Here is a 12,988-nt window from a genome sequence, read left to right as displayed (position 1 = left end):
ATAATCTCTGGGATTATGCTAGGGAGGCGATGTTCCGATGACTGTTTGTTGCCGATGCAACTTTGCCGTGGGGCATATATCAGCCGGTCATGGTTTGTACTCTGCTGACCCCTCCCACGTTCCACGGGAAGCGGTTGTTGGGGTCTATGGTGTCGGAGGGGGAGGAGGGTGGGGTATGTGGTTCTGGCTTAAGGCCAGCTGTGGCCGTAGTGGGCCTGACCTGTGGTTGGGTTAATGGGCCTGTTGTCTGGGCTGTGAAGTTGTAAGATTATAATGAGGTGAAAAAAAATAAATAATAATAATAAAAATAAAAAAAATAAAATAAAATGGTTCAAGGCAAAGTCCGATCAGCTTTGGATCGCTGTGTGGGTGAGTCTCGGGCAGTTAGGGAGAGTGGTGCCGGTATTTTACTGTCCACTGTTGGCAGCTGCAGCCGGTTTGTCTCTTGTCGGGGTGAATGACTTGACCTTTGCCACGTCCCAGTGGTGTGCCGCCGATGTCGTCGGTTGATCGCCAGATTGGTGAAGGGAGTCCCCTGGTAGGCCTAGTTTTGTGAGGAGTGTGGGGTCTTCAGTTATATCCGAGGCTGTGTATATCTCTTCTCCTCGCCTCACTTGCAGTGCGCGTGGGGATCTCCAGCGGTGTTCTATGCCATGGGCGCAGAGCAGGGTAGTGAGGGGTTTCATAATTTTGCGCCAGTGTAGTGTTTCGCCAGATAAGTCCGCGAAGAAGGACAACACCATGTTCTCAAAATTAAGGGTGGTGGTCCCTTTCAGTGCTGCCTGGACTAGTGCCTTTTCAGCTCGCTGCGGAACATCATAATCAGGTCCCTTGGTGCCGTGTCAGGCGCTCCCCTAGGCTTTGGTACTTGGAAGGTGCCATCCATGTGTATAACTCTGGAGGTCTTGGGCTCCAGTAAATGTGCCAGTAGTCTCCGGAGTAAATGCGGGAGCTCTGCCGCGGGAACCTCCTCTGGTATTCCCCGGATTTTCAAATTGGTGCGGCGCCGTGCGTCTTCTATCTGGGCGAAGCGCATGTCAGAGGCAGCTTGCTTTTTGGTGAGTGCTTCGATGTCCCACTGTAGTTGCGCTATGGTTTGGGTGTGCTGCACTGAGGCAGTTTCCACCGTGTCGATGCGGCTCGCCAGGCCAGTGATCGCAGTACGCAGCAGAGCCACATCCGCCTGCAAGGTTCTCTGGAGGGCACTTAGCATGTCCTGGAGCATCTCTGCCGTCACTGGCTTAGAGTTCTCTGTCTTGGGCTTGGGTGGGTGTTGTAATGCCAGCATATGGCCACCTTCGTCTTCATTCAGAGACAGCTCCTCTGAGTTTTCCGAGAAATCATCCAGGACTGCGGCCATCTTGGGCCCACACGTGCCGTGTGCTTGGCGGAGGAGATCGCCGATATTCATGCCCGGTTTAGGTCTGTCGGGTCTCAGTTTTTTCGTTTTTCTGTCCATGTTTGTTAGGGGCTGTGGTGCTTCAGTATTAGCTGCCAGTTTTAGCTGCTTTGGCCCGGAGCTCAGCGATCGTGCGTCCGCTCAGGTTAGTGGTTTGGCTTCGCCCCCCATTGGTTCATTTTGTCAGCTTTGAAGAGTTTTGTTAGTCATCTATATGTGGATGTCCTAGTACACTGTGTCACAAGGTGGTTGCTTGTACATTAATTCAGCAGAACACGGAGTGTCCTAAAAAAGGATAATGAAACACCTCTGTGACTCATGTCTTATTCCAAGTCCCCTCTGTTCATATATTAAAAGTGCATTCTTTAGATGAAAGATTTCTAGAATCAGACTTTGTACGTACATTTACCTAAACCATGTGAGTGTTAATGCCTTCTGACAACTGGTGCATTTATTGTTTCAAAGGACATGTAAGACAAGAGGGGTCTTTGAACTTTTGTGAGAGTCCAGAATGGGCATCTGTGATCCACTATGGCTCTTCTTTTGCATGAATGATAAAATGCTAAAAGCATCTACTGTGCACTGTCCAAGATGATATCTGTTCCCATCAGCCTTTGAAATCAACCACAACATTTTTGAAAGCAAAAATTGCATTTGGTGGTGAAAATTACTGGAAGACAGAGGCTTAACTAGGAATTTGCACTGGCCCCTCACCATGTGTCTCATTCCCCCTACTACACCAAGAGTCGTTCCAATTGTGGAGAAGCTGAACGTCAGTGCTGCACAGTGTACAACACTGCCTCAAGATGAAGCTCTAGTGGCTCTCTGAGGAATGGCCAGTTTATGTATCCGTAGGCTGTAATGTAAACACTGCCTTTCCCTTTAATTCTCTGTGTAATTTATTTTTATGTCTGAACTGGTATATGGAAATCTAGTACATTTTGGCTTGACCAGGATACAGAGTGCATTTTACTAGAACTATGATTTATAATTAACAGGGCATTCTCTGGATATGTCTGATTTCATGCTTTCCACATCTGAATATAATCACATTATCTTTTACTTTGACAAAATTTCAGGTGCTGTAAATAAGATAAGTACAGCAAAGACATTAAACTATTGAACAAATAGAAACAAACTTTTGTAGACAGACAGGCAAAGCGATAGGCAGATAGATCCACAGACATTAGACTTTAACTTCTATGACTTCGAATTCACAATACTGTTGATAAATCTTGGTAAAGTATTATAATTATGCAAACCATGTACATTGACCTGCAGACCTCTCTATTTCTGTGAGCCTTAGATATTTTAGTACAACAGATTTTTTTTTTTTAACATACCCATACGTGGAAAATAAAGTGGATATTATTTTTATTGATTATTGATGAGCTGGTTTACATAGGTTGTCTCTACCTTTCTTTATTTACTAGGAATGCAGATTATAATGAAAAATAACCCAAAAAATATTTATTTGCAACACAAAATTATTCTACCATATGCTGCATGTTTAAATTTCTAAATGTTTAAATGTGCTAATGTAACTTGAAACACAGTTAAACACATGTCCTCCTACTACCTAACATAGCAGTCATTACCTTGGAAAGAGCTCAACACAAAAGTTACATAACAAATGAACCATTATAAATAACAAGCCACATAAAACCATCCTATGAAACAGTTAAACTTTATTAAACTGCTTCACAATTGTTTCATCACAACCAAACCTACTATCCTTACTCTCAGCCAATTGCTAGTTCAAATGAATAAATCCGCTCCAATGGTCTCCTGGTCCACGTAATACATCTATGACAGTGAAGTGGCCAAACCAAACCAAACCATGGATTGCAGGATAAAACTTACCAGGAAAGATTAAAGGATCTGAATATATATAGCTTGGAGGAAAGATGAGATGGGGGGATATGATAGAAACATTTAAATACATAAAGGGAATCAACACCGTAAAGGGGGAGACTATATCTAAAAGAAGAAAAACTACCACAACAAGAGGACATAGTCTTAAATTAGAGGGGCAAAGGTTTTAAAAATAATTTCAGGAAGTATTACTTTACTGAGAGGGTAGTGGATGCATGGAAAAGCCTTCCAGCTGAAGTGGTAGAGGTTAACACAATACAAGAGTTTAAGCATGCGTGGGATAGGCATAAGGCTATTCTAGCTATAAAGAAAGAGTGAGAACTCAGAGAACGGACAAAAGCTTAGAGTAAACTTAATAGTTTGCCCTTTGGTACATCCCCACTCGGGTCTCAAAATAGTTTTTGCTCACTTGTGCCATTACAGAGAGAAGATATCTGAAGCATATCAGACTGGTCCCACACATACGGGCAGTGCCGGTCCGAAAAAACAGCAAGTTCTCTCTGCACGAGAGATACAGCAACCCCAGACAATCATTTCGACCTTCTTTTGGGCCTCATCAGTGAGGTGTAGCTGATATCCCTCTAGGCACAGTGAGCACGGGATCCACGTCTGGATTACCCTTTTAACTTGGGGTGAGCCAAGTTAATGCATTAAAGCAAAAAAGAAAGACTGAGAACGGACAAAAGCTTAGAGAAATATCTTGTCCTTCGGTACATCCATGTTCAGGTCTCAAAATTGTTTTTGCTCACTTGTGCCATTACAGAGAGAACAAGATATCCTAGCTATAAGTTAAGGTCAGGGACTAATGAAAGTATTTAGAAAATTGGGCAGACTAGATGGTACAAACGGTTCTCATCTGCGGTCACATTCTATGTTTCTATTACATTTCACATGTTTGGGACTAGATTGTGCATGCTGCTCCATCAGATGCACAGATTTTAGTTTCTGTGGCTACCAAATATATATAGGTGCATGAAAGCCTGAGGCCTGCTTTGTGGATATTTTGGCACAGTGATTTTTGCACCAAATTATTGTTTCTTGACACTCTTTCCATTAGAGCTCCACTCGATCCAGTCATATGGAGATTTTGGTAAATAATGCACAGTATTTTATAGACTGGACATGTCTATTATCTATGGGGAGTATAGACTAAACAGTTAGCTGTAGTAAGTTGACTACTGATTGAGAAATGTTGCTCCAAAATAGCTCACGATGTTACAGTCATAGGGCCACATGCCAAAGTCATTGAATGTTGTTCCTAAAACTAGGAACGAGCATTATGTGTTTTTTTTTTACCGTTTATCTTTTTAACAAGAAATTGTTGTATTTTGTGATATTGTAAATGTAAAACCAAACTGTGTTCTGCAGTTTTGAAAACACTCCAGCTGTGTTACTGGCAGTCAGCTCATCAGCTAGTAGAGATTTATTATGTTCTTCTTTGAACAAGTGGACAAATAAACCATGTGACGAGAGAACAGCAAAGCTGGAGTATTGCAGAAGGTTTAGAAGACAGCAGAGGAGTAAAATAAAATACAAGACTAATAAAAGAGATAGATGGAAACAGCAAGCAACTTTGAAACAGAAAGGTACTAATACATCACTTCAGTTATACTAGAGGAACTGAGAACTAAAGCATGAAATAGCTTCAGAAGAAGAACTGGATGTACAAAGACCGGACAACAGCAGAAAGAGACCAAGTGAAATTAGGTTGTTTTTTTTTTTTGCAAGAAGAAATCAGATGAGGGCTAAAGCAGTGACACAGCGGCATATTTAGCATCTAGCAGAGCCAACATTCTGTGTACGAATTTATAAATAATATAAAAAACTATGTACTCTGAAATTGTAAGGAAAAAGAACCCAAAGGACAAGTAGGGCAAGTGATTGAAAAATGAATAATGTGGACTGTAGAAACTGGCCTGATGGATTAGCATTAATAGAGGAAGATGCTATGTGTGTTTAATCTCTCTCCGAAAACAAAAAACTTTGGTGTGGTGTCTGTGGGATATTGGTGGGTATGAATTTCTTCTTTTGGCCTTCTCAAAACAATTCTCCATGCTGTGTTGCTGTTGTCCTAAGGTGTCTAGGATTTAAATATGTCAACTGTAGGTTTCGTGGCCCTCTCTATGAACTATAAGGAGGAATTTGTTTGAAGATATTTGTTTGAAAGCCATGTAGATTCTTGAGTTCCGTCTGGCATGCGATTCTACAACTGATTTCTTTGTAATGGTGCGAGCTTGAGAAAGACCTGTATGGCCTTCTTACCTACACGGAAATGACTTGGTCAACTCACCACAAACGTGTAATCGACAAAAAAAACAAACCTCTGTGCGTTTGGTTCTACGTCAATATTTTAGGAAGTGTTCATTTATGAAATAGTGACATGTTATTGTCATTGTACGTTTTAAGGTTTAACCTTTGCCCTAATCTAAAACTAGTTAGCCGCACTCTACATAACCAAAATGTTCTTATTCATCATTGAATAAGTAATCATTAAACATCTGGATCTAAAAATTGCCAAACTTGCTTATCTTCTAATTTTTAACCATGTGCAGGTACTAGTTAACATTTTCAGTGAGATTTGCCAAGTCCTGCTGAGCCAGGGATGCATGCCGCTAGTGAAATCATCTATTAGATGGTGTTGAGGAGTAGATGCATGAAGCATAGCAGATTTAGCTCTGCTGAACTGACTCCTATTTGTTTCCAGTGGGGAATGGGATATGGAGGTATACAGTGTTTAGGGTTGGGTAAAGGAAGTCAACATTACTCAGTTAAAAAAAAAATAAAAAAAAAATAATAATACATTAAACAAACAAATAATATGAGAGAAAGAAATAAAGATATAATAAACAACCAGGAGGAAGAGTTAAATATTGTTTTATCTTGGTTTTTAAAAAACTTATTTTTTTTTATAGTTTGTACTATTTCAGACCATTAATCAGGCATCAGATGCTATATGCAGCCCCCCTCCCACTGATGACATGTCAGAAGAAAAGGCAGAGACAATGCAATTCTCTCTCATCAGCTCCTCTCTTGGGAAACTACAACTTTCTCCAAATTTACACAAACTGCAACTTAATTGTCCTTGTGCTGCTAAGACAGAGATACATACGATTCCTCTTACAGGCAGACATAATCACATAACGTCTGTTGCCAGGATGCAGTTTGCTTCATAAAGCATTAGTGGTCAGGGATGTTGGAGTAACCGTTTAGAGACACATTAGTGTGAGTATTATTGCTGTGTACAATGTTTAAGCACTCATACAGACCAGCAATATGGAGGTCCTAGGAAAGAAGTGCATTAGAGTAGAAAATTGGAGAAAGATTTGAGTCCAAAATAAGGACCTTACCTCCTAAAAATGGACACTTGGGAGGTATGTAATAATGCAACAGCATTCTAATAATTATATGACTTAAGCAGAGTAGGAAAAAAAAATTCACTTGAGGATTGAAAAATTTTCGCCAAATTAGCTAGATGAACAAGCTAGTGAATTAGATTTTTCCATGCAGCTATTTTCATCTAAGTATGCAATTTGATTGTTAATTCACCATATTCCATTCTTTAGTGTATAAACCTTGCTTCGCAAAACCGGAATTCAACAAAAACATTTGTGTTTTTTCATGCCCACATACCTAGAAAAATAGTGCCAATATGCCCTATAACCACCATTTGTGTTACAAAGGGTTAATAAACACTTAACTTTGTGTGAACAGCTTCCCAAGATCACTTGCTCCAAATGTTTCAAGTGCCTTAAGAAATCTTTCCCTTAAAAGTTAGATCAGGACCCCTTGACAGCCTTTCAGCTCTTCGGATAGGAATCAGGATCCAGGTAGGTAGGTATAAATTGATTTATTAAAATTAACAAACACAAATCAAAATAATAAAATTAAATTAATAGTCTCCGATCCTACGCGATTTGTTTCAATAGAAACTTCTTCAGGGACCAAATTTCATAAGAACACAAAATAACCTATCACAAACAAAAATCGGCCTACAAAATACCTAGAAAAATAGCTGAGTTAGAGAATGTTTTTGATCTGACATTTGCAATTTCCTTGGTAATCCCACCAGCTCTCAGTTTAGTAAAATACATTTTATTTTGCTGATGGATATTTTCTCTCTGGTCCTATAGGTGGATAAAGTTTGAAGAAAAAGTGGAACAAGGTGGAGAAAGATGGAGTAAACCTCATGTTGCCACACTTTCCTTGCACAGCTTATTTGAACTGAGGACATGTATTGAAAAAGGGACAATACTTCTTGACCTAGAGGCCAATTCACTTCCGCAGGTAGTAGGTGAGTAATCAAACTTTTCTTCATTTGTTTAATTTGCAACACACACAGGGTTATCTGCTAAAGTTATAATTCAAGGTGAATATCAAATTTAAGACCAGAGTAGCTGAACTGAAAGCAAAGCTGAATATTAGATTATTATTTTTTTTTTTTAAGTTCAGCAATTTTGACCTTAGATTTGAAATTCACTTTGACGTCACTTTGAATTCTTATTTTAGTGAAAAACTCTGATATTGTATTTTATATGTGGTTTAACTAATTCATACTGAATATATGTACGGGATTCTATATAGAAATTGTATTATGATCTGTTCACACTCTTATCATGTGCGTATTACTTTGCCCCATCTTTTACAGATACTTAGCCGGTCAGAATCTATTGCCTTAGTCCTTTGCAACATTTATTTAATCCGTTTTAGTTCCACATGGTTCTTGCCTGTGAACTTTATAAGTGTGCTGAGCTTGAGATTTTTAAAAGGTCACTCTAACAGTTTTTCTATGTTAATTCCCCCCCCCCCCCCCCACCTTGTCACCACACCTTGTGAAACACATTCTTCTCGCCTGTGGTCCAATCAACATTGTTGAACTTGGGGCGCATTGCGAAGCAAATGCTCCAAATGTGCCAATAAGCTCCTTCTGATAGAAAAGCATTAAGTGACAGATCATCTCACCCCTTACAGCCAGCCCACCAGCCAGTTAGCCAAGAAGGGGATGGAGAGTGGACTGCACAGATGGTGGGGGTGAGTGGGGCAAGGACGGACTGGCATTTAAAACACAAGAGGACCAGGTAGAGAATGCAGGGATATTTACAAGGAATGGAGATGGGAACCGGGAGGGAGGTAAGGGCTGGGGTTTTTACAATGTAAGGAGACAATGGGAGGACGATCACAAGAGCTGATTATGTTTGTCGCCTGCATGCGGTCAATGCTGGTGACACACTTACTGATTAGAGTTACGGGCTGCCTAAGACACTTATGTCAGGGGTGTAACTAGACCTCGGCACATATAAACTAATATAGCTGTACGTGACAAGTTACCAGTTGTGCTAACTTACTGACTTTCTAATAAATCTTTATGGAAACACCAGCTTGCCAAGTCCCTTTTATTCACCCATGACCTTTAGCGATAGCTCAGGTATCAGCACTCTTTGAGACTGTAAAGTAGTATAAATAACTGGAGCTGACCATGATGTGGTCAACTCCAACTGCCCGTTAGCCTTGAGACTCTTGCAGGGTTAGTCACTAAAGTAAGAATGCAAGATGAAGTCAAAGTGAATTTCAAATTTAAAGCTACAGTACATGATCTGAAAGTAAATTTGACATTTGCTTTGAATTCACTTTAGTGAATGACCCTTACAGATTGGAATTTGCATCAAGCTCCAAATGTTTACAAACGTGCTTATCTGGCACTTAAAAAAAAACAAAAAAAAACATTACACTGACTAAGAAAACGTAACAAAAATGAAATCACTTAAAAATAATGCAAATAATAAGAAGGAGAAAAGCTAATCACTTTTAAAGTCTCCCTGAATATTCTGTTCTGTGGAGTTTTGCCTCACAGAACAAAAAATTGTATCTCATAAACTTCTGAATAGCAAGTGTTTATGGGGTAAGTATTTTATCACCAAGAGCATTTCCACTCATCACTTAGAATGTAAATCATATCATTATAATAGATTATAGAATAGCTAGACCAGGGCCTACAAAGAGAACACCAACAGCATGCTGCAGGAGGTAAGGCTCTACTCCATAGCAATAAAAACTACAGGCCAGGCACTCCGCTTCTTTCCCAAGCAGTTTATTAACGCACATTTGCCATTTATTTGCTATTTTAAATCTCCGCAATAGAATTGTCATCTACTGCAGAATATGTTGTTGAAATACAAATGACAAATGCTCTCTATGGTTTGTGTATTATAACTCTAATCTTTTTTTACCTTTGTTGGAGGTGTGACCTTAGCGTGTAAAAGGTGTAATGAATCCCTGCTAGAATAAGCTACTAACCATTTTTCATTCGCTCTGGTCTTTTAACAGAAAAAATTCTTGATAATCAGATCGAGACCGGACTGCTGAAGCCAGAGATGAAGGATAAAGTAACATACACATTACTCAGGAAACATCGACATCAGACCAAGAAATCCAACCTGCGCTCCCTGGCTGACATCGGGAAGACCGTTTCCAGCGCAAGTAGGATGTTTACGAGCCCAGATAACGGTAATGTAGAGATCTCTTATTGCAGCTATATTCCCTTTAATGTTTTATTTTATTACAAAATGTCATGCCTTTGCCCATCTCCATATTCATCACTGTCCATGGTTGATGTTATTGAATGCAGCTTACAAAGGTTTTCACAATAACTAGTTCAAATAACTAAACTCTCACTATTAATAATAGTAATAATATATGCCAATAATATGGAATAATAACAATATAATATGGTAACCAATGGTCACTATTGTTTTTGGGATGTCATCTTTTTAATATATTTTTATCTATATATTTTGCTGAGATAATGTATGATTTAAAGATACAGAGTGCCTAAAATTACTATTTTTTTATTATGTTTATTATATGCATTTATTATATATATTTAAATAACTACCGTATATATATATATATATATATATATATATATATATATATATATATATATATATATAATAAAAATGCCTGGTCAGCAATTACAATATTTCCAGAGCAGCCATCAGTTACCACAAATTCTCACAACTTAGTGAAGGTTAAAGTAGGCCTCAATCAGGCTCTGGACTAGTGGGAGTTACCCGAAACCTTTGTTGGCATATTTTCCCCTCTCTTAGACGAACTATGTTCCATTCTTTTCTGCCTTTAACCCTGCAGAGAGACTGATTGAACCTGTCATGTTTAGTTGCAAGCTTGGTCCAGAGTACCTTCTTATACATTCCTGATGTTCCTTTTTTTTAAATTTATTTTTTTACTAATTCTTCTGACATAAGTTCATTTGGTTCGGTATTACCAGTACTGTATACATCCCTATGTGTTAGAACACAAATATTACCAATTGTACAGTTCTTTTCCATATGAAGTCTTAGCCAATCATAGAAATCATTTAAATAATACTGAGTCTTCAACATGTCCTATAACCATGTACTGATTTGAGTGTACCTTAGTCATCTTTCAACCATAGCAGGCTGATGGTGCCCGTGCTAAACTTACAACTTGTTCTAATTCAAATCATGCAATTAAATACACAATTAAAATGTTGCGTGTGTCCCTTTGAAGGCAATATAAAGTCACTAAGCAGTACTAGTCCATGTGCTTGCAGTGATTATTGTTATTCTCTAATCCAGGTCCCTAATCCAATATTTGTGCATATTCACCAAAATATGTTTTATTAGTGATTCATTAAAAGAGAGCTTCAAATAGCCGCTGTTATAATAAAAAGTAACATTTCTCTATTTGTGGCTACAATTATTCACTTCCACCATGTTTTTTCCTGGCATAAAATTGCTAAAAGAAACTATACAGGGGAACTAGTGTGTTACTCTCAAAAGTCCGCCTGTGTTAGTAAATGTTTTGCTTCTCTCCAAGCAGAACTATTTTATGTACTACACTGGTATTATTAGAAATATTAAATGAACCCCAATGTAAAAAAGGGTGCTCTGTTTTTAGATTGCATTATTGCAATACATTTTTTTTTTTTGCACTGATTTAAATTTTGCATTGGTGTCCCTTTTAGTTATTAATCACAAAGCCTGTTCTGGCATATTTATATATAGCACCAAGATTTCATAATCCATTATTTATATGTAACCACCACGGTGATTTTCATTTATTTGATTATTGTTTGTACGACATATATGTCATGAGTACAGAGCTTACATCTGGAAAAAGACCTCTAAAGCACTAGTTTGTCAACCTTGCTACTATGCGTAATGACACAGGGAAGAAAGTTAATCTTTTAATTACAGTAATGCTAAAGGCTTGTTCCAAAGTTCACTTTAGCTCTGCAAATTCAGTTACATCAACAAATTACTGTTAACACATGTCTGGTTATTCAGGCTATAGTTTGTCACAGCTGGTCAGAACTACGACAAAAGTACACTGGCCGACTAATTATTTTGTTTCTACTTATTTGCTATATTGAAAAACATATGTACTAAAAAAAACAAAAACAACTGCAACTATCTATGATTAAATGTTAACTCTCATTAGCAAGTAACACATGTTTTTATTTTTCAAGTTAATAATGCCATTTTGGGCACCTGTCACTTGGTCCCACCCCTGTTTTTTTTGTTTTTTTTTGGTCTCTTCTCATCAAAAAGGACATAAGTTGAACTAAGCTTTGTATAAACAAGCTTCAGTGATTAGTTCTCAACTCAAAGGCTATGTATATTGTACTGTCTTTTCCCCAAAATATACAGCTCTGCAGAACAAGTTGGTACTTTATAAAGGCCGAAATAATAATAAAATATACATGCTATTATAAATAATGCAACTAGCCTTTAATCCAGCGATAGGCCAAGTTATCCGTGATCATTTCCCTGCCTCTTTGTCATCACACCACATAACCAGTTTCTCCTCCAAGTCCAGTCAAATGCTTCTCATAGAGAAGAATTGTTGGACCTCTTGGTGCATAGGTGGCAAACTCTGCAAATGTGCCAATCAATGTCTTCTGATAGAGAAGCATTGAATTCAATGTTTCTATATCAGACGCAGTGAACTCTACACAGTGCATGCCAGTAATGTTTGTGTTCACGATCATGTTCATCTTGCCTCTAAAGACCCCCATCTCCAGCACGTTAGGCAGAACTAAGCAGAGAAAGGAGGGTGCAAGTGTGGGCAGGAAAGAGGCGGTGGACCAAGAGAAAAGAAGTAGTACTTGAGTCTAAAATATCATGTTAAGAGGTGAGGAAGGCAATGATGGACCACGTAAAGAGGGTTGGGAGTTGATAAATTCAGCCTAAAGGCTTTGTTTTGTAGGCACACCCACAACTCTGCCTGCTAGGGAAGAAACAGGTTACGTCCATCGTCAGTGTGCAGAGTGTAATGATGATGGTTGTCATTTTTGCACAGGACTCTGATCAGGCAGTCCGGAAAAGAGTTCTGTGCTGCCAAGACCCAAGCACAAGAGTGTAGATGTCTCTGTGTAGACAGCATTTCAAGCTGAAACACTGTATAGCGATTACTTGCTCCATGATCACTTCTAAAAGCAGAAGTGGTCAAGAAGGTTGGATTAACCTTTTAAGACAGACATTGTAGTAGGACATATGGTGTTAAATGGTAAGTCATAGCAGGTTATTATTATTATTATTATTATTATTATTGCGATTTATATAGCGCCAACAGATTCCGTAGCGCTTTACAATATTATGAGAGGGGGGATTTGACTATAAATAGGACAATTGCAAGAAAACTTACAGAAACGAAGGGTTGAAGAGGGCCCTGCTC

At 38.6% G+C, this 12,988-nt stretch overlaps 1 protein-coding gene across 3 annotated transcripts in view; it reads left to right on the top strand.

Moving 5' to 3' along the window:
* The window catches only part of SLC4A4 (solute carrier family 4 member 4), a 237,617-nt gene that overhangs the window by 148,089 nt on the left and 76,540 nt on the right, over window positions 1–12,988 (top strand). For all 3 annotated transcript variants that reach the window (XM_063458670.1, XM_063458672.1, XM_063458671.1), the window contains exons 5-6: window positions 7,405–7,565; window positions 9,596–9,775. In XM_063458670.1, the coding sequence (XP_063314740.1) occupies window positions 7,405–7,565; window positions 9,596–9,775 (341 nt within the window). The remainder of the gene's footprint in view (window positions 1–7,404; window positions 7,566–9,595; window positions 9,776–12,988) is intronic.

This window comes from Pelobates fuscus, chromosome 6 (assembly GCF_036172605.1).
Source record: "Pelobates fuscus isolate aPelFus1 chromosome 6, aPelFus1.pri, whole genome shotgun sequence".
In the NCBI taxonomy this organism is placed as follows: domain Eukaryota; kingdom Metazoa; phylum Chordata; class Amphibia; order Anura; family Pelobatidae; genus Pelobates; species Pelobates fuscus.
Note: the sequence above shows the minus strand (reverse complement) of the source record. Positions and strands in the feature narration are given on the sequence as shown.